The sequence below is a fragment of the Epinephelus moara genome, chromosome 18 (genome assembly GCF_006386435.1).
Source record: "Epinephelus moara isolate mb chromosome 18, YSFRI_EMoa_1.0, whole genome shotgun sequence".
NCBI lineage: Eukaryota > Metazoa > Chordata > Actinopteri > Perciformes > Serranidae > Epinephelus > Epinephelus moara.
This window is the reverse complement of record NC_065523.1, coordinates 21,232,836-21,253,200: the sequence shown is the minus strand read 5'-3', so window position 1 is coordinate 21,253,200 and position 20,365 is coordinate 21,232,836. Positions and strand designations below refer to the sequence as shown.

Below are 20,365 nucleotides of genomic sequence, written 5' to 3'. Positions count from 1 at the left end.
TAATGGGATGCAGAGATTTTGGCCTACCATAAATACTATGGTGAATTTCCAAGACATAAAACGGCTATAAAGTATGTTAGCAAATTATAATATTACAAATGATTTTTAAAAATTAAAAAAACTATTTTGTTAATACTTCCAAAATGCATTTGGATAGTTACCAGCTGTATTCTGGATACCATTTGTCATTACATTTTGGTGCCAATGCCAGCAATGTATCAAAACCATAGTCACATAGTTCTTCAAGGACATTGAGTTTCCATAACAGCAACAACATCAAATGTGGCACAAGGACAAAGATCTTTGACATCCGAGTGGGACTTTTTATAGGTCTTATCTCAGCGTGGTTGGCAAATGTTCTTCTAATCCTTTTAAGGCAAGGTGTAATACCACTTGAACTTTATGGAAAGGCCCTTCATTCAATTTTACCAGAGGAATATGAGACCCGCGAATGTCCTGCAACTATATACCAGCACCCCTTGGGTGCTTCTCCAAAATTAAGTTCCATTCCTGGCTATGGTCATGTTTAACTGCAAGGGCAAGTAGACACAACATCTATTATATGTGATAAAATCCCTCTCAAATAAGTTTAAATTTGACTAAATTACTGGAGCAAATTGGAGTAAATTATTGGAGCAAATTAGTCGTTCAAAAACCAGAGCATATATTAAACAGCATCTATTTTGGGACATACTTTGGACATTACCATCACACTTATGTTTTATGAGCAGAAATAAAGCTACGTCCACTGCTTCTATTTAAAACATGTTGAATAATAATATATATTAGAATATATTATTACAAGTTATACTTTTCAAAATTCATTTATATATATGAGGGACTTTGAGTTAAAAGGCTAACTGTTATTTTACTTACTGAATATCACAGTTGATACTCATCAATGATATTTAATTTTACTGCATTTCAGAGATTTGAAATGTGGGCATGCTTTGACACTTAATACCAATGACATTTGAGTTAATCTCACGAGGCGTAAAGAGTTTATTGGTTCAAAAAGGAAAGTCAAGGCACAAGTCCCTTAATAGAGTATATAAATAGCCTATATAGTTGTCAAATTTGTTATGTTTTGATGTTATTGTGTATCGTACACAATGTACAATGCCTTATGCAATAAAGCAATTTGAAGCTGTTGTTTTAGTTTATTTTACTTCATCTTCATTTTTAGTTTTACTAAAAACATTTTCAGTTTTATTAAAAATGTACTAAAATTCTGATCCTGGCTTGCTGAATTAATTTAACATTTACAGTTCTCAGGTTTTCTTGCTATTTTAAGAGCTGCGCAAAGTTATATTTCAAACATGAAAAAGGCTTACTAAGATAGTTCTCACAATGACAGGGATGCTTGACCAAATCGAGTGGCGGACTGCTGCTGACTGGGCTGTTCCCGCCTCTATAAAAGCAGCAGCAGCTTCAGACTCCTCTGACAACTGATAGGCATCACAGGTGAGTGCTTTGTGTGTGTTTTATGCTTGCCTAATTTGCTTTTAATTAAAACTGCATCAATGAGATATGACTATTTGTCATCATGTTTTTCATGTCAAGTAATCTTGACAGAATTATATCAATAAATTATGTTACCTCTCTTGTGCAGCAAACCTACTCTTAAAAGTAAATTTTGAAAAGTGTTACAGTGACTCAGTCAATGGATATTCTTTGAATGATTTGGAATCACTGGAGAGGCAATGAAAATGGTCTTCACAGTGGTGTAGGTATACTTTTTAAATTAAAGGCATGGCAAAGCAGCTTCGTTCATGTAGCACATCCAAAGTGGTTTTCAAAGGCAAAGAAAGGCATTAGACTGACAAGAAGTAATAAAACAATAAGCAATAAAACTAAAAAAAAAATCAATATGGATAGACCAAAAATAGATTTTACAAATTAGATAAAATTAAATAAAAAAAACAAACACCTAAAATTAAATATAAATAACAGACACAGTGTAGTCATAAACGCTTAGGAGCCGTGAAAATTAGCTACAATAGGTAAAAACTCATGTAATTTGACTGCTGTTTACTGCAAACACTAGACAATGGAAGCATATCTTAATTATGTGTCCCCTTTTAATGATCATCTCAATCTTTTTTTAATAGCTTCCTAAGACACCATCAGATCTGTGTCACTCAGTTGGGATAAAGTGAGGTAAAACATTATCTCCAATCCAGTAACACCACAGCACAATTAGTCAGATACAAACACTACCAAAATCACTACCTTAACTACACCACAATGAAATATATTCAAAGCAATTTAAACTCTAATTCTAACACCTCTTATCTTTTCAGTCCTCACTAAACTGCCATCATGAGCACAGATGCGGAAATGGCGCAGTATGGCCCTGCGTCCATTTATCTGCGCAAGCCTGAGAGGGAGAGGATTGAGGCTCAGACTGCTCCATTTGATGCCAAAACGGCCTTTTTTGCGGTAGATCCTGATGAAATGTACCTAAAGGGTAAACTCATCAAAAAGGAGGGTGGCAAAGCCACAGTTGAGACACTGCCATACGACGGAAAGCCGTCAAAGGTAAGCGTAATCGTGAAAATCAAATGACCACAGAAAGACAGATAACTGATGGTTGTTTTCGAAAACACTGGGATGATATTGTCTTTTTTATGTCACAGACTCTTAAAGACTAAATGACCATCTTAGTATTTTTTTCTTCTCATAGGTAGCTGAATAAATGCTTTAACTGAAATTCTTGTCCACAGTTCAAATAGGATGAAATCCATCCTATAACAGATTATTTGAAATACTGTCCGAGTGATACTGAACAATTTTTCACTGCATTTTCTGTTCAGACTTTAACAGTGAAGGAGGACGACATCCATCCCATGAATCCTCCAAAGTTTGACAAGATTGAGGACATGGCCATGATGACCCACCTCAACGAGCCTTGTGTGCTGTATAACCTCAAAGAGCGTTTTGCATCATGGATGATCTACGTGGGTGTTTAAGTTTGCACTTAGAGAAGCACATTTCTTTTTTGTAAAGTCTCTACTCTAAATGTTCAGATTGCACTTTAACAGTTTATATGTCAAAGGTAAATGCAATGACGTTTGGATTGAACAATCTTGTCTTTACAGACCTACTCTGGCCTGTTCTGCGTCGTTGTGAACCCGTACAAGTGGCTTCCTGTGTACGATGCTCAGGTTGTGGGAGCATACAGAGGCAAGAAGAGGGTTGAGGCTCCACCCCACATCTTCTCCATCTCTGACAATGCCTATCAGTTCATGCTCACTGGTAAGATATTTTGAGAAAAACACAAATGACTATCTTTACCTGGCACACAAACAAGACACTGCCGATATGACCTCAAATGTGTTTGTATTTCGAACATATGATATTTTATGAAACACTGAAATATTTCTTAATTTCAGATCGTGAGAACCAGTCTATCCTTATCACGTGAGTAATGTACAAATAACTGAATCATAGATATATAGCATATATATGTATATATATATATATATATATATATATATACATATATAATATAGAGTGTATGAATATATGAGACATATATGACTCAAGATATCTCACTCTTCCCCCCAGTGGAGAATCCGGTGCAGGAAAGACTGTCAACACCAAGCGTGTCATCCAGTACTTTGCAACAATTGCAGTGGCTGGAGCTAAGAAGGCTGAGCCACAAGTTGGCAAAATACAGGTAAAGATGGCCTGTTAATTTTTTAAAAATGGTCACAAAATTGTCTGTTTATGGATTCTTAACAATCTCCAACATATATTTTAATATAATTTTGTAGGGTTCACTGGAAGATCAAATCATTGCAGCCAACCCTCTGCTGGAGGCCTATGGTAATGCCAAGACTGTGAGGAATGACAACTCCTCTCGTTTTGTAAGTGTTAAAAGGGGGAAAAATAAACACAACCTTTTTGAGCTGCATATCAATAATCCCGCTGACTCAAGTTTGATATGTTCAGGGTAAATTCATCAGGATCCACTTTGGTACTACTGGCAAACTGGCGTCAGCTGATATTGAAACATGTAAGTAATTTTCAATATTTTGCTCAGTCACCTTTGTTTGACTTTACACGTAAGTATGATGCTAGTTTTGAAAAAAAAAAAATGCTAAAGAGACATCTGTTGCCACTGCAAGACATTATATATACATAGTGTATTGTGACCTTGATTTGTTATTCTTAGATCTGCTGGAGAAGTCCCGTGTCACCTTCCAGTTGTCCGCTGAGAGGAGCTACCATATCTTCTATCAGCTAATGACTGGCCACAAGCCTGAGCTCCTGGGTATGTTACAACACAATAAACAAAAGACAAGAAAAAAAGTAGTAGTAAGGTACGTGCGCATTTATGCATGTCCTCTAATTTCTTCCAGAGGCTCTCCTTATCACCACCAACCCCTATGACTATCCAATGATCAGTCAGGGTGAAATCACAGTCAAAAGCATCAATGATGTGGAGGAGTTCATTGCAACAGATGTAAGACAGCAATTTAGTTAACTAGATAGTATACTGGGGAATATGTTATACATACCAATAACTTTGCTTTATTGATATTGCAGACTGCTATTGACATCTTGGGCTTCACTGCTGAGGAGAAGCATGGCATTTACAAGCTGACTGGAGCTGCGATGCATCATGGCAACATGAAATTCAAGCAGAAGCAGCGTGAGGAGCAGGCTGAACCTGATGGCACTGAGGGTAACTGCTTAAATTATGTATTCTCATCACGCAAGTTTTTTTGGTGCGTATAATTCTACACAAGTTAAAGCGTATTTAGCACTTCGTGTGTTTCTTTCCACCAGTGGCCGACAAAATCGCCTACCTTCTGGGCCTGAACTCAGCCGATATGCTGAAAGCTCTGTGCTACCCAAGAGTCAAGGTCGGAAACGAGATGGTGACCAAAGGTCAGACCGTGCCACAGGTAAGAAAAAAGAAAATGTGATGTCTGGAAAAGTTAAGGGATGGTTTGCATTTTGATATGAAAATGTTATCCTGATAATTTTCCACACTAAAATTGTTTTTTGTAGGTCAACAATTCTGTCATGGCTCTTTGTAAGTCCATCTATGAGAAAATGTTCTTGTGGATGGTCATCCGTATCAATGAGATGCTGGACACAAAGCAGCCAAGACAGTACTTCATTGGAGTGTTGGATATCGCTGGATTTGAGATCTTTGATGTAAGTAATAAAAACACATCAGTATTGATAATATATAAACATAACATGCCCAATCGACTCAGTATCCACCTGTATACTATAGTTCAACAGCTTGGAGCAACTCTGCATCAACTTCACCAATGAGAAACTGCAACAGTTCTTCAACCATCACATGTTTGTCCTGGAGCAAGAGGAGTACAAGAAGGAAGGCATTGAGTGGGAGTTCATTGACTTTGGTATGGACTTGGCTGCCTGCATTGAGCTTATTGAAAAGGTAAAACAACTCTGTCAGGTAGAACTTAAATCCTGTTTTCTGACTACCTGCTAAATTATTAATTCTTACGTACTGTATATGACATATTGTTCCTTCAGCCAATGGGCATCTTCTCCATCCTTGAAGAGGAGTGCATGTTCCCCAAGGCCTCTGACACAACTTTCAAGAACAAGCTGCATGATCAGCATCTTGGAAAGACCAAGGGCTTTGAGAAGCCAAAGCCTGGAAAGGGCAAGGCTGAAGCCCACTTTGCTCTGGTTCACTATGCTGGTACAGTGGACTACAATATCAATGGCTGGCTGGACAAGAACAAGGACCCCCTGAATGATTCAGTTGTTCAGCTCTACCAGAAATCTTCGAACAAACTGCTGTCAATGCTGTATGCAGCTCACGGTGCAGCTGATGGTAAGAAAGAAGAGCACTGAATATGCAATACAGATACTATGTTTCAACATAACAAAAGTATCCCTAGCAGACACATGGTTTCAGTAACATTATGTGCATTTTTCGTAAAAAATGTTTTTTAAAAAATCCAATATTTTCTACTATTATTGGTACAAGAAAGTGCGCAACATGGTTGAAATTACTGTATCTTTATTAACTATTAGCAGTTCATCAGAGAATGTAGTTTAAAATGTTATATGAGATGCATTAAGTTTGCATTGACTGGTAAGAATGTGTGTGTCTATTACATTTGGTTTGGGACTGATATTATGTTGATGACTGCAGTGTAGTAATATATTTATTCATGTGACTTAATTTAAGAATCTTCACCCTTTACGCAGCAAAGACTTCTTTCAGCAGTTACTGCAGTGCTGTTTATTCAAGGCCATTAATGAAATACAATGATTTGTGAAACAGAGGCTGCTGCCGGTGGCAAGAAGGGTAAGAAGAAGGGTGGTTCCTTCCAGACTGTGTCTGCTCTCTTCAGAGTATGTACTGTTTCATATCTCTGAATAATAATTAAAGACGTCGTGTTAAAATACTGATGACCTATTATCTCATGATGCTGACCCACAGGAGAACTTGGGCAAGCTGATGACCAACTTGAGGAGCACTCACCCCCATTTTGTCCGTTGCCTGATTCCTAATGAATCAAAGACCCCAGGTAAAAAACACACATATTCCAGTTTTGAGCATTACGTCTAGGATGGTAACGTAAATAAATGTTTAAATAAAATAAATGTGCAATATGCAGGTCTTATGGAGAACTTCTTGGTCATCCACCAGCTGAGGTGTAATGGCGTGCTGGAGGGCATCAGAATCTGCAGAAAGGGCTTCCCCAGCAGAATCCTCTATGGTGACTTTAAGCAGAGGTGACTGTAGTTTTCATTATAAGCAAGTCAATTTGACTTCAGTATAGGTATGGTGGTGGAAAAACACTGGGAAAAGATAGGAGGTAAATACAACAACACTATTTTCTCTTGCAGATACAAAGTATTGAATGCTAGTGTCATCCCCGAGGGACAGTTCATTGACAACAAGAAAGCTTCAGAGAAGCTGCTGGGCTCTATTGATGTGGACCACACTCAGTACAAGTTTGGACACACAAAGGTAAATTCTTATAGTCAGTATTAACAGATTTTGTCATCTGGTGTATTCATGTTTACTGATGTCTAAATTCCTACATTTGACAACATAGGTGTTCTTCAAAGCTGGTCTGCTGGGTACCCTGGAGGAGATGAGAGATGACAAACTAGCTGAGCTGGTGACCATGACTCAGGCTCTCTGCAGAGGATATGTCATGAGGAAGGAGTTTGTTAAGATGATGGAGAGGAGGTAGGATTGTCATGCACTATACTTAACTACTCTGTCTGATTGAATAGTGACTGTTATACTCCCCATCTCTACTGAAGCCAAATACAATAAAAATTTGTGTCTCTGTTTATTTTTTAGAGAATCTATCTTTTCAATTCAGTACAATATTCGTTCATTTATGAATGTGAAGAACTGGCCATGGCTGAAACTGTACTTCAAGGTCAAGCCTCTTCTGAAGAGTGCTGAAACTGAGAAGGAGCTGCAGCAGATGAAGGAAAACTATGACAAGATGCAAACAGACCTGGCTACTGCTCTGGCCAAGAAGAAGGAACTGGAGGAGAAGATGGTTTCCCTGCTGCAGGAAAAGAATGACCTGCAACTGCAAGTGGCATCTGTGAGTGAAATATAATAAATAAGATCTAGCCTGTAGTCCTCAGTCTACCATATAAAGAATTCCCATAATACATTAAATAAATAGTAAAATATTCATATTTTCATGGTAGATTTAAAATGCAATATATCAGCAACCACATCTGTGTTAAAAAAATAGGAAACAGAGAACCTCTCAGATGCTGAGGAAAGGTGCGAGGGGCTCATTAAGAGCAAGATCCAGCTTGAGGCCAAACTCAAAGAGACAGGGGAGAGACTGGAGGATGAAGAGGAAATGAATGCTGAGCTGACTGCCAAGAAGAGGAAACTGGAGGATGAATGCTCCGAGCTGAAGAAAGATATTGATGACTTGGAGCTCACCTTGGCTAAAGTGGAGAAGGAGAAACATGCCACAGAAAACAAGGTTCAGTTAATTTAAGTCTGACCTAAAACAAACAAAAGTTAAATATGTCCATTCTTTTTTAGATATATAATAAAGTGATGTTTAATGTTCCTTTTATACAACTGTTAGGTGAAAAACCTGACAGAGGAGATGGCATCTCAAGATGAAACCATTGCCAAGTTGACCAAGGAGAAGAAAGCCCTCCAAGAGGCCCACCAGCAAACACTTGATGATCTCCAGGCAGAGGAAGACAAAGTCAACACGCTGACCAAGGCCAAGACAAAGCTGGAGCAGCAAGTGGACGATGTAAGAAAACAATGTCATGATTTTCTTTTGACCTTTTCTCTGTCATGACTTGGTATTCTTGGCACTGATGATCTGTCTTTTAAATGGCTCTAATGAACTGTCATTAACTGTCATTTGACAGCTCGAGGGATCTTTGGAGCAAGAGAAGAAGCTCCGCATGGACCTTGAGAGAGCCAAGAGAAAGCTTGAGGGAGATCTGAAACTGGCCCAGGAATCCATAATGGATCTGGAAAATGACAAGCAACAATCTGATGAGAAAATCAAGAAGTATGCGTTTTGTTATTTTTGATATTTGATTTTACTATAATCATAATGTAACATAATGATCCAAAGTCAGCTATGACAGTAAAAAAAAAATGTCCTCCTCTTCCAGAAAGGACTTTGAGATCAGCCAGCTCCTCAATAGGATTGAGGATGAACAGACTCTTGGTGCTCAGCTTCAGAAAAAGATCAAGGAACTCCAGGTAACATATTTGACATGGATATTAAAGTGAGTTTATCAAAAACAACATGCTCAAACTAATAAGCTTCCTTGATATTATTATCATCAAATCTAGGCTCGCATTGAGGAGCTGGAGGAAGAGATTGAGGCTGAGAGGGCTGCTAGGGCTAAGGTGGAGAAGCAGAGGGCTGACCTCTCCAGGGAGCTTGAAGAGATCAGCGAGAGGCTTGAGGAGGCTGGTGGAGCAACAGCCGCTCAGATTGAGATGAGCAAGAAGCGCGAGGCTGAGTTCCAGAAGCTGCGTCGTGATCTTGAAGAGTCCACCCTGCAGCATGAAGCCACCGCAGCATCTCTCCGCAAGAAGCAGGCTGACAGTGTTGCAGAGCTGGGAGAGCAGATAGACAACCTCCAGCGTGTCAAGCAGAAGCTGGAGAAGGAAAAGAGCGAGTACAAGATGGAGATCGATGACCTCTCCAGCAACATGGAGAATGTTGCTAAAGCAAAGGTGAGCAAATGAAGGATTTGCTTTTCATTTAGCTCAGAAATATGATCTGTAAGTATTAAAAAAGGCAGGACCTTGAAACGTAAAGAAATACTTAACAGAAATATTGTTGTTTATAGGGCAACTTGGAGAAAATGTGCAGGACTCTTGAGGACCAGTTGAGTGAGCTCAAAGCCAAAAATGATGAGAATGTTCGTCAGCTGAATGATGTCAACGCACAAAGGGCCAGACTGCATACAGAGAATGGTGAGGCACCTGTGCACCTGTAATGAGAAGCACTCTATCAGGAGGGCCGATCATTTTAACTGAGCAGTTTTTACATTATCCTTTAGGTGAGTTTGCCCGCCAGCTTGAGGAGAAGGAAGCTCTTGTTTCCCAGCTGACCAGAGGCAAGCAGGCCTTCACTCAGCAGATTGAGGAGCTGAAGAGGCATGTTGAGGAGGAAGTGAAGGTATCATACCAATTCTCTTTACAAAATGCATCATAACATAAATATAATAATAATGAAATAAACATCTTGTTTAAGTTACCAAGAAACGTAGCCCAGGTCCCCCAGATTTCTGTTTACAGTGTATGACATGTATGTCAATAAATTAGTTCTTTTATCATGTTCAATAGGCAAAGAACGCCCTGGCCCATGCCGTTCAATCAGCCCGTCACGACTGTGATCTGCTCAGAGAGCAGTTTGAGGAGGAGCAGGAGGCCAAGGGTGAGCTGCAGCGTGGAATGTCAAAGGCCAACAGCGAGGTGGCTCAGTGGAGAAGCAAATATGAGACTGATGCTATCCAGCGCACTGAGGAGCTGGAGGAGGCCAAGTACATAAAACTATTCTAGTTTTCATAAATAAATATGGTTTCAATTCAATATTCACATCAGATATTTTTTGCAAAATTAAATCTACTTTTTCACAACAGGAAAAAGCTTGCCCAGCGCCTGCAGGATGCTGAGGAATCCATTGAGGCTGTGAACTCCAAGTGTGCTTCTCTGGAGAAGACCAAACAGAGGCTGCAGGGTGAGGTGGAGGACCTCATGATTGATGTGGAGAGAGCTAATGCTCTGGCTGCCAACCTTGACAAGAAGCAGAGGAACTTTGATAAGGTAAATGGTTAAACTGGTAATTATAACTAGTTTTATCAAAAGAAACACAAACCTCTGTAGTTAACTATTTATTGCCCGATATAATTTTAGGTCCTGGCAGAATGGAAGCAGAAGTATGAGGAGAGCCAGGCAGAGCTGGAAGGAGCTCAGAAGGAGGCTCGCTCTCTCAGCACAGAAATGTTCAAGATGAAGAACTCCTATGAGGAGGCTCTGGATCATCTGGAGACCTTGAAGAGAGAGAACAAAAACCTGCAGCGTATGTGAACTTTTATACTTGAGTGTAATGTTTATTGTATGAAAGCTCCTACATGTCTAATCTGTTTCATTTTGTATTGTTTTTCCTGTAGAGGAGATCTCAGACCTGACTGAACAACTTGGTGAGAGTGGAAAGAGCATCCACGAGCTGGAGAAAGCCAAGAAGACTGTGGAGACTGAGAAGTCTGAAATTCAGACAGCGCTGGAAGAGGCTGAGGTAAAACAACATCAGGATTTGAAAAGCCATCCAGCAGTCAGCCAGTTCTTGAGTTGGGCTAAATGGACTTGTATCATGACAGTCATAAATGGCATTGGATCTTCAAACTTTGTTTGGTTTGGCACATTAATATGAAACTAAAAACAACATGCTTGCTCTTACTGAAAATAGTCAATAATTTCTTAACGTCTGAGTGACCTCTTGTAATGGCGATATGGTTTCATGAAATACGCTGATGAAAACAGGGGCTGTTAGTATTTTTCACTTCGATCACATTCTATCAGTTTAGAGGAAATCTTGTATCAGTAATTTACTTTTATAATTTAATTGCTTAAATTATACACAGGGTACACTGGAGCACGAGGAGGCCAAGATCCTCCGTATTCAACTTGAGCTCAACCAGGTCAAAGGCGAGGTTGACAGGAAGTTGGCAGAAAAGGACGAGGAGATGGAGCAGATCAAGAGAAACAGCCAGAGGGTGATTGACTCCATGCAGAGCACTCTGGATGCTGAGGTCAGGAGCAGAAATGATGCCCTGAGAATCAAGAAGAAGATGGAGGGAGACCTGAATGAGATGGAGATTCAGCTGAGCCATTCCAACAGGCAGGCCACTGAGGCCCAGAAGCAGCTGAGGAATGTCCAGGGACAGCTCAAGGTGTGTTTTGTTTGATTACTTATTTAATTAGTTTAGAATAAAAGACAAATAAGTGAACTTTTTTCTTTTCTTTTCAATGTCAGGATGCCCAACTGCACCTTGACGATGCTCTCAGAGGACAGGAAGACATGAAGGAGCAGGTTGCCATGGTGGAGCGCAGAAATAACCTGATGCTGGCTGAGATTGAGGAGCTGAGAGTTGCTCTGGAGCAGACAGAGAGGGGCCGCAAAGTGGCTGAGCAGGAGTTGGTTGATGCCAGTGAGCGTGTCGGACTGCTTCACTCTCAGGTTGGTTGCCCGTTATATACAAGAGAATACATTTGCTTAATAAAATACATAAAAATGTTAAATTAAAAATAATTTTTTAAAATACGCTTTTTCAGAACACCAGTCTTATTAACACCAAGAAGAAGCTGGAGGCTGACCTTGTCCAGGTACAGGGTGAAGTGGATGATGCTGTCCAGGAAGCCAGAAATGCTGAGGAGAAAGCCAAAAAGGCTATCACTGATGTGAGTTTATACACCTAAGGAACTGCTTCTTGTGTGTGTTCAGTGGGGAGTGTTAAGATTTTTTCAGCATAAACTGGGATTAGAGTACATTGTATCATTTTAGGCTGCCATGATGGCTGAGGAGCTGAAGAAGGAGCAGGATACCAGTGCTCACCTGGAGAGGATGAAGAAGAACCTGGAGGTCACAGTCAAGGACCTGCAGCACCGTCTGGATGAGGCTGAGAACCTCGCCATGAAGGGTGGGAAGAAGCAGCTCCAGAAACTGGAGTCCAGGGTATGCACTATACATGAAAAATAAAGTAAAACATTTTTGGGCCAGTGTGGAATAAGTTACAATTTCATTGCTTTGTACTAAATGTTTGTACTAAAATTTATCATCATGTTACAGGTGCGTGAGCTGGAAGCTGAAGTTGAGGCTGAGCAGAGACGTGGAGCTGATGCTGTAAAGGGACTCCGTAAATATGAGAGGAGAGTAAAGGAGCTGACCTACCAGGTAATTCCTATAAAACAACTACCTTAACTTCTCTTTTATTCTCTATTCTTCAACACTTACCCTATAATCCTTTATTTGTATAGACTGAGGAGGACAAGAAGAATGTGAACAGACTTCAGGACCTGGTGGACAAGCTGCAGCTCAAAGTCAAGTCTTACAAGAGACAGGCTGAGGAGGCTGTAAGTCAAATACACAATGTGACACATTTACAGTTGATTTAATAATAACATTGCCCTTAACTGCCTTGACACTATGTCAATACAACTCAACTCCCTTCACAGGAGGAGCAGGCCAACACTCACCTGGCCAGACACAGGAAGGCTCAGCATGAGCTGGAGGAGGCTCAGGAGCGCGCTGACATCGCTGAGTCACAGGTCAACAAGCTCAGAGCCAAGAGCCGTGAAGCTGGAAAGGTATCTTTGTTGTTTGCATGATCTCAGACTCAATTGTGTTGACATCAGAAGTCAGTAAAATGAGTCGATGCTGTTTACTTTGTGTGGACAGTGTAAATCAGCATTACAGCTTATCCAATCAATTGATTTTCACATGCAAAGAGAGAATAACTTATGCAGTAACTTGATTCCTTAATTTGAACTCTCACTATACTCATTGATTTTCCCCTCTTTTTCTTCAGTCTGATTCTGCTGAGTAAGAGTCGTCATCCAGCTGGAGCCTTTTTCAACAGAGTTCATAAAATATGAACCAGTGGGTGGGGGGCTCTTAAACATTTCAATAAAGATAATAATTGTCATCACAATCTAAAATCCTGTCATTTCCTTTCTGACGACATGGTTGATCATAAAAACATATAGTCCAAAACTAAGTAGAGCAATTAGCCATGCTGTAATATCTTCTTGTCAGCAGCGTGTGTGTAAGGGCAATGTGTCCGTCTGAAACGTTGTGGGTTTAAAGTATAAAGCTAAACAAAATGGAAATACATGTATTTGGGATGTATTGAGCAAGTGGTAACCTGAGATTTGCAATAAGGTGCAATAATAATACACTGGGAGTTCTTTCTTTTAAAAAAATTGTTAGCTTTTGTTAAATTACTGCTTTTGAAAGCTTGGTTGTTGGCACAGCTTGCGATAGTGTCACAAAACAACATGGTAGGGTAAGGTTAGCTAGTAGAAGTAAAAAATAGAGATAGAAGGGCAAAGCAGATGGTTGTTCTGCTGCACTCCTCGAATATACTGTTAAGACTATAGGCCATTAAGCTCCATGAGAAGACATCTTGGGTTTAATTAAACTATCAATCAGTTTCATTCTGTTTACTATGACAAACACACTTTTGTATACATTTTAAATACTTGGCCAAATTGTGCATTTGATTTTCAGTGGTAAATTAGTCCACACAAATTTGTGACACAGTTAACAAATAAATGCCCAGACAACAGCTGAAATAAACATTCTCCTGGGCCTGTTTATCACTCAAGACAGGCAGAAATGACATGGAAATATCTGCAGGCAGATTGGTTGAGTTCAGAAACCCATACAGAGATTATACTGTCAACACTTTTCCCAAATTGTTGGGCAGATAATTATGTTATGATTGTATGTTACATTTGCCCTCCATTATAATGTGAGTAGCTGTTAGGCTACATTATTCACATATTCTGAGTTGTAGACACACTATCATTAATGCCTCCCTAACCCTCAAATTTAGATTTATTAAATCAACAATAAAGAATTATGAGAACAAATATTTTCTAGTTTGAAAAACAATGAACAAAAAAGAAAAAATGTTTATTTTTTCCCAGATGAATAAACACTGCCAGCAAAAACCCCAAACAAATCCCTTACCTCTCAGGGCTTCCATAATAAAATACAATTAGCGGATCAAATTCTGCTTAGGACTCCAAAAAGGCTAAGGCCTGCCCAGCATCCTTGTAATGCTCTATTTGAGATGTCACAGGCGACAAATAGATGTAGGTTGCCAAGTCATGCAAGTCTTTGCACTCTGTCTCTTGGAGGAAACTAACCCTTGACTTGGAATCTTGGAGCAGAATGAAGTCTCCACTAAAGCTTTTGATGCCCCTTCATCTGCTAGTCCTTTGGGCTTTTCAGCGTAGGGTACTTGGATTTCACATAACTTCTGTATCATCCCAAAAGGAATATATGATGACAGGGTAAACTTGTCCAGCAAAAAGAAATCAACACCACCAAAGTGGATTTCCTTCTATGGTAGAAGCCCAAAAAGTAAATAGGATCAGCATTCTGTATATAACTCACGGGTCCAACTGATGATTTACGTTTTAATTAAATGACATTTAGATATGATGAGTATCCAGGTTGGATGCAATGAGGAATCATAATAAAAATATAACAAACTCCCTGGATGGATTCACAATTCACTCTTTATAGCTGGCAACACAGGGTAATTACAAACAAGAGACAAAGGCTGTGGGTATAATCTCGCCACTCTTTCACATCTGACATGACATGTGACAGTCTTCCTATACATATATACATCCATGCTTATACAAACATCTATTCTGAAGCAATGGCTTAATGTTATCAGTATCTGAAGCAAAGAAGTGATAAAGAACAATATAGAATACTTGTGTGTTAGTTACTTGGACCCTATAAGACATCACATAATCTACTCAAATCCATGTGTGCTCCGAGCAAACTCAAAAGTCAGTACAGACTGCTCACCCACTTCCTAAAATGGGTGTTTTCTGCCAAGTGGACACAAAAATGCCATAATAAACCATAAGCCCTCAAGATTTGCTAGGAAACCCATATCATGTTTCTTTAACAGATGTCATCTCTTTAGTATCAAATGTGGAGGTTGGATGCAGTTCATTTTGCCTTGTGAGCATTTTATTTTTGGGCCCGTTCTCAAATGAACTGCCAAATCTCCTCATGCCCATTAATGGAGGTCTATAACAGCCGATTAAATTTATATGGATATTACTTCACCTTTAATTTTATTACAGAAATATGAGATGAGCCCCCTCCTGAAACTGTAGACCACAAAAACTTGGGGGCATGTCCAAAACTACGCTCTACATGCATCTGAGATGGCACAAAATCATGAAAGGGATATAAACTCTTTTAATAATTTAATTTGATTTATTTTGAATTTATAAGATCAAATTGCACACAAATGTAACTTTACACTTCACTGTATAGATATTCTTTAAGTGTCACTGACACACACTTTTCATAAGGTTTTTATGAGCACAATGACATATTATATTGTATTGACATATTATTTTGTTGTTGGCCACTGTCTTATATTAGTATCATTTAGGGGTGAACTTTCTTTCATTTCAGTGATCTCAAATGTCCTGCAACTGAATACCAGTGGAATCTGGAAGACACTCCAAAACCAACAACCAAAGCTGCCCATGAATTAAAAAATAAATAAAAATGTTAATGTTAAAAACACATTTCAACTTTAATGACCATCAGATTAAAAACTACAATGATAGGAATCCTACACAGACCGTATTCTGCACTATTAAATGAATGACACAATTCCATCACATCTGTGCCTGCACTTGGAGGCAGTAGTGAACCAACATTTAGAGCAGTGAGCTTGTAACTCACTAAGATAATTTAGGGCAGAAATGCACAAGTACCTCCTTCCCTCTCCCTAAAAATGAACCTCTATGCTTTCCTTAAGCAATACCTTACCCTTCTTGGGTTTACTAGAATATTTTTTTATGTTTGTTAATAGCAAATTTTGTGTGTAAGTGCATTCTAGCAACTCTTTGCCCTGTACTGCAATTCCTCTTTTGTTACGGTGGAGCTTTGTTCATAAATAACATGCCAGGTGAAAGCTTGAATTCATATTTTGAATTTAAACACCCACATTGTGTTGCTCACATCATGACATCAATTAGTACATCATCAAAATGTGTCCTGTATTTTTTAAAATGTACTTGCAAAGAATTATGCATGCCATCTCCTTAAAAACCACTGCCACCAAATAAGCAACAGGGTGCAGAGGTTATGACCAAACTGAGTGAGAGCCTACTGCTGACTAGGCACCCCTACCCACTATAAAAGAGGCAGCTCTGGACTTGTGCATAAGGTGATAGGCTCCCATCACAGGTGAGTGTATGCACTGAGACCTCTGTTTGTACTCTTATTGATAAGTCTGTAAAGTTGATGTACTGCTGATTGCTTATGCACTCTGTCCACAAGTCTTTGGCAGAGTTATCGTGGTAGTATTCTTGAGTGGACAGCATCTTTCCAAAACAATTTTTTAACACATTTGAAAAGTAGTTTCTTCAAAAAAAAAACCAATGACTTAGTTTGTAATGTCATCTAACACACACACTATCTCATCACATATGTACAATATTATCAGTATGACCATACTAATTCTCTGGTTGTGAAGGGCAGTTGAGTTCAAATATATTATTTAAATCGAAAGATGTTTTGCCGCCTTTACCCTTTACTGGTCTCAAATTCACTGAATTTCCATAACTAAAATTTGAAATTACAAACTGAAACACTTCTCATGTTTGATCATCTTTTTATAGCATCTTGCAACTCCACCAGAGACTGTGCCATTCATTCTTCTTTGGAGCTTGGTGAGGTAAAAGATCTTCACCATCAGCTTGATAGTAGACCATAGCTGTACCATGCTAATATGTTTACAGTACAGTGTACTCTTTATCTTTTCAGTGTCCACTAAAGTGCCATCATGAGCACAGACGCAGAGATGGCGGCCTATGGCAAGGCCGCTATCTACCTCAGGAAGTCAGAGAGGGAGAGGATTGAGGCACAGACTGCTCCATTTGATGCCAAAACAGCCTATTTCTGTGCAGATGAGGCTGAGATGTACCTCAAGTGTAAACTTACGAAGAAGGAGGGTGGCAAAGCCACATGTGAAACTGACGGTGGAAAGGTAGGCCATTCATTTTTAAACTTTTTACGCAAAACTTCCAAATTGATTTCCTCTAAGACTATTTCTGTTCAGTAGGAGGATATTCTTTTTTTTCCAAGCAATATGTTTGTGGAACATTTAGTGAACTAGTAAATTATCATTGTATTTCAGATTTGCACTGACACTGTTAACAACAATGACATCCATCCAATGAACTTTATTCATTTAAAATGCTCTCTTAAAATGCTTTCTTCCCATTCAGACTGTCACTGTAAAAGAGGATGACATCCATCCAAGGAACCCCCCAAAGTACGATAAAATTGAGGACATGGCCATGATGACCCACCTCAACGAGCCCTGTGTGCTGTATAACCTCAAAGAGCGTTATGCATCCTGGATGATCTACGTGAGTTTCCATTACACAATGCCAATTCAATGTGTATGTACAAATAAATATATGTGAATTCAAATGTTAACTCTAGGTTTATGCTCTCAACTATTACAGACCTACTCTGGGTTGTTCTGCGTCGTTGTGAACCCCTACAAGTGGCTTCCTGTGTATGATCCTGAAGTTGTGGCAGCATACAGAGGCAAGAAGAGGGTTGAGGCTCCACCCCACATCTTCTCCATCTCTGACAATGCCTATCAGTTCATGCTCACAGGTAAGATCAAACACACTAGTGTTAAAATATAAATAAAGAGGTAAAATTTACCTTTAGCAAAAACATATTGAAGAAACAATAAAAATGGAACTCGTGAATCATATATGTTTGTATTTCAGATCGTGAGAACCAGTCTGTCCTGATTACGTGAGTATAGAACCATCTGTCATTCTAAATCTTTATAAACTTTATGATACTGAAGCAGAATCTTGATAATGTGTTTCTTATACCCAGTGGAGAATCTGGTGCAGGAAAGACTGTCAACACCAAGCGTGTCATCCAGTACTTTGCAACAATTGCAGCTCTTGGAGCTAAGACCAAGGCTGAGCCAACAGCCGGAAAAATGCAGGTTAATTGTTTTGTTTTTTTTAAATACTGTTTCTCAGAGGAAGGTTCATTTGAATTTCTTTAGCTCATGTACCTCATATCTCCTCTTGTAGGGCTCCCTTGAGGACCAGATCGTTGCTGCCAACCCTCTGCTGGAGGCCTATGGTAATGCCAAGACTGTGAGGAATGACAACTCCTCTCGTTTTGTAAGTACTGCTGGAAATATCTTGAGATGTTTTTTTGTTGCAAAGTTACAAAAACTAATGTTATTAATGATCTGGCTGTCTAGGGTAAATTCATCAGGATCCACTTTGGCACTACTGGCAAGCTGGCTTCAGCTGATATTGAAACTTGTAAGTCTTAACCATGGGGAGAGTTAAGATTCATCTGGACAGAAATGTGGTCTCTGATAGAGTAATACATTATAATATAATGCTGTAAACTCAAAGTTTTTGGTTAATTTTCTTTATTCTCAGATCTGCTGGAGAAGTCCCGTGTCACCTTCCAGCTGTCTGCTGAGAGGAGCTACCATATCTTCTATCAGCTGATGACTGGCCACAGGCCTGAGGTTCTGGGTATGTTATAACACAAATTTGTAATTAATAATAATTCATAATTTGTAAAAATAGAAATTTAAAATAAAAAATGTATGTTTATGTATTTCTGTTCTTCTTCTTTAGAGGCTCTTCTGATCACCACCAACCCCTATGATTATCCAATGATCAGTCAGGGTGAAATCACTGTCAAAAGCATCAATGATGTGGAGGAGTACGATGCTACTGATGTAAGAAAACAATTTAGTTTAAGAGATAGCACACCAGGTAAAATGGTTCCCTGTACCAATAACTTTGCTTTGTTGACATTGCAGATGGCTATTGACATTTTGGGCTTCACTGCTGAGGAGAAGCATGGCATTTACAAGCTGACTGGAGCTGTGATGCATCATGGCAACATGAAATTCAAGCAGAAGCAGCGCGAGGAGCAGGCTGAACCTGATGGCACTGAGGGTAACTGCTTAAATTATGTATTCTCATCACGCAAGTTTTAAATACTACACAAGTTAAAGCATATTTAGCACTTATGTTTCTTTCCATTAGTGGCCGACAAAATCGCCTACCTTCTGGGCCTGAACTCAGCCGATATGCTGAAAGCTCTGTGCTACCCAAGAGTCAAGGTCGGAAACGAGATGGTGACCAAAGGTCAGACCGTGCCACAGGTAAGAAAAAAGAATCTTTGACAGAATGTTGAAAACACTTGCATTTTGGTGTGAAATCATTATTCTGAGAAATGACCACACTTTTTTTTTGTAGGTCAACAATTCTGTCAGTGCTCTGTGCAAGTCCATCTATGAGAAAATGTTCTTGTGGATGGTCATCCGTATCAATGAGATGCTGGACACAAAGCAGCCAAGACAGTACTTCATTGGAGTGTTGGATATTGCTGGATTTGAGATCTTTGATGTAAGTAATAAAAACACATCAGTATTGATGATATATAAACACAACATGCCCAATCAACTGAGTATCCACCTGTATACTATAGTTCAACAGCTTGGAGCAACTCTGCATCAACTTCACCAATGAGAAACTGCAACAGTTCTTCAACCATCACATGTTTGTCCTGGAGCAAGAGGAGTACAAGAAGGAAGGCATTGAGTGGGAGTTCATTGACTTTGGTATGGACTTGGCTGCCTGCATTGAGCTTATTGAGAAGGTAAGCAGTCATTCGGGTAAACCCAATTTCTTAAATCATGTGCATATGTTTACTGCCCCAGTTTAATTTTTAACATGAAATGAATGAAAAACTCTCCTCAGCCAATGGGCATCTTCTCCATCCTTGAAGAGGAGTGCATGTTCCCCAAGGCCTCTGACACAACTTTCAAGAACAAGCTGCATGATCAGCATCTTGGCAAGACCAAGGCCTTTGAGAAGCCAAAGCCTGGAAAGGGCAAGGCTGAAGCTCACTTCTCCCTGGTTCACTATGCTGGTACAGTGGACTACAATATCAATGGCTGGCTGGACAAGAACAAGGACCCCCTGAATGACTCAGTTGTTCAGCTCTACCAGAAATCTTCAAACAAACTGCTGGCAATGTTGTATGCA

General features: G+C 39.4%; 2 protein-coding genes across 2 annotated transcripts in view; both read left to right on the top strand.

The window, feature by feature from the left end:
• Nucleotides 1-2,322: 2,322 nt before the first annotated feature.
• LOC126405203 (myosin heavy chain, fast skeletal muscle-like) lies at nucleotides 2,323-13,169 on the top strand. The gene is made up of 39 exons (XM_050068812.1): nucleotides 2,323-2,541; nucleotides 2,817-2,960; nucleotides 3,102-3,258; nucleotides 3,396-3,423; nucleotides 3,571-3,682; nucleotides 3,780-3,872; nucleotides 3,958-4,021; nucleotides 4,181-4,279; nucleotides 4,368-4,471; nucleotides 4,555-4,693; nucleotides 4,798-4,916; nucleotides 5,023-5,172; nucleotides 5,255-5,425; nucleotides 5,524-5,830; nucleotides 6,287-6,357; nucleotides 6,446-6,533; nucleotides 6,624-6,741; nucleotides 6,856-6,979; nucleotides 7,068-7,204; nucleotides 7,322-7,577; nucleotides 7,734-7,976; nucleotides 8,085-8,261; nucleotides 8,383-8,528; nucleotides 8,635-8,725; nucleotides 8,819-9,208; nucleotides 9,325-9,451; nucleotides 9,538-9,656; nucleotides 9,824-10,020; nucleotides 10,120-10,303; nucleotides 10,394-10,559; nucleotides 10,651-10,775; nucleotides 11,122-11,430; nucleotides 11,514-11,717; nucleotides 11,813-11,938; nucleotides 12,042-12,212; nucleotides 12,327-12,431; nucleotides 12,515-12,610; nucleotides 12,713-12,844; nucleotides 13,066-13,169. The coding sequence occupies exons 1-39, from the start codon at nucleotides 2,323-2,325 to the stop codon at nucleotides 13,081-13,083; spliced, it is 5,826 nt and encodes a 1,941-aa protein (XP_049924769.1). The 3' UTR covers nucleotides 13,084-13,169.
• Nucleotides 13,170-17,091: 3,922 nt separating this feature from the next.
• The window catches only part of LOC126406149 (myosin heavy chain, fast skeletal muscle-like), a 10,250-nt gene continuing 6,976 nt past the window's right edge, over nucleotides 17,092-20,365 (top strand). The window contains exons 1-14 of the mRNA XM_050070327.1: nucleotides 17,092-17,295; nucleotides 17,537-17,680; nucleotides 17,780-17,936; nucleotides 18,056-18,083; nucleotides 18,171-18,285; nucleotides 18,377-18,469; nucleotides 18,553-18,616; nucleotides 18,740-18,838; nucleotides 18,944-19,047; nucleotides 19,132-19,270; nucleotides 19,361-19,479; nucleotides 19,574-19,723; nucleotides 19,806-19,976; nucleotides 20,078-20,362. Of these exons, the coding sequence (XP_049926284.1) occupies nucleotides 17,092-17,295; nucleotides 17,537-17,680; nucleotides 17,780-17,936; nucleotides 18,056-18,083; nucleotides 18,171-18,285; nucleotides 18,377-18,469; nucleotides 18,553-18,616; nucleotides 18,740-18,838; nucleotides 18,944-19,047; nucleotides 19,132-19,270; nucleotides 19,361-19,479; nucleotides 19,574-19,723; nucleotides 19,806-19,976; nucleotides 20,078-20,362 (1,872 nt within the window). The remainder of the gene's footprint in view (nucleotides 17,296-17,536; nucleotides 17,681-17,779; nucleotides 17,937-18,055; nucleotides 18,084-18,170; nucleotides 18,286-18,376; nucleotides 18,470-18,552; nucleotides 18,617-18,739; nucleotides 18,839-18,943; nucleotides 19,048-19,131; nucleotides 19,271-19,360; nucleotides 19,480-19,573; nucleotides 19,724-19,805; nucleotides 19,977-20,077; nucleotides 20,363-20,365) is intronic.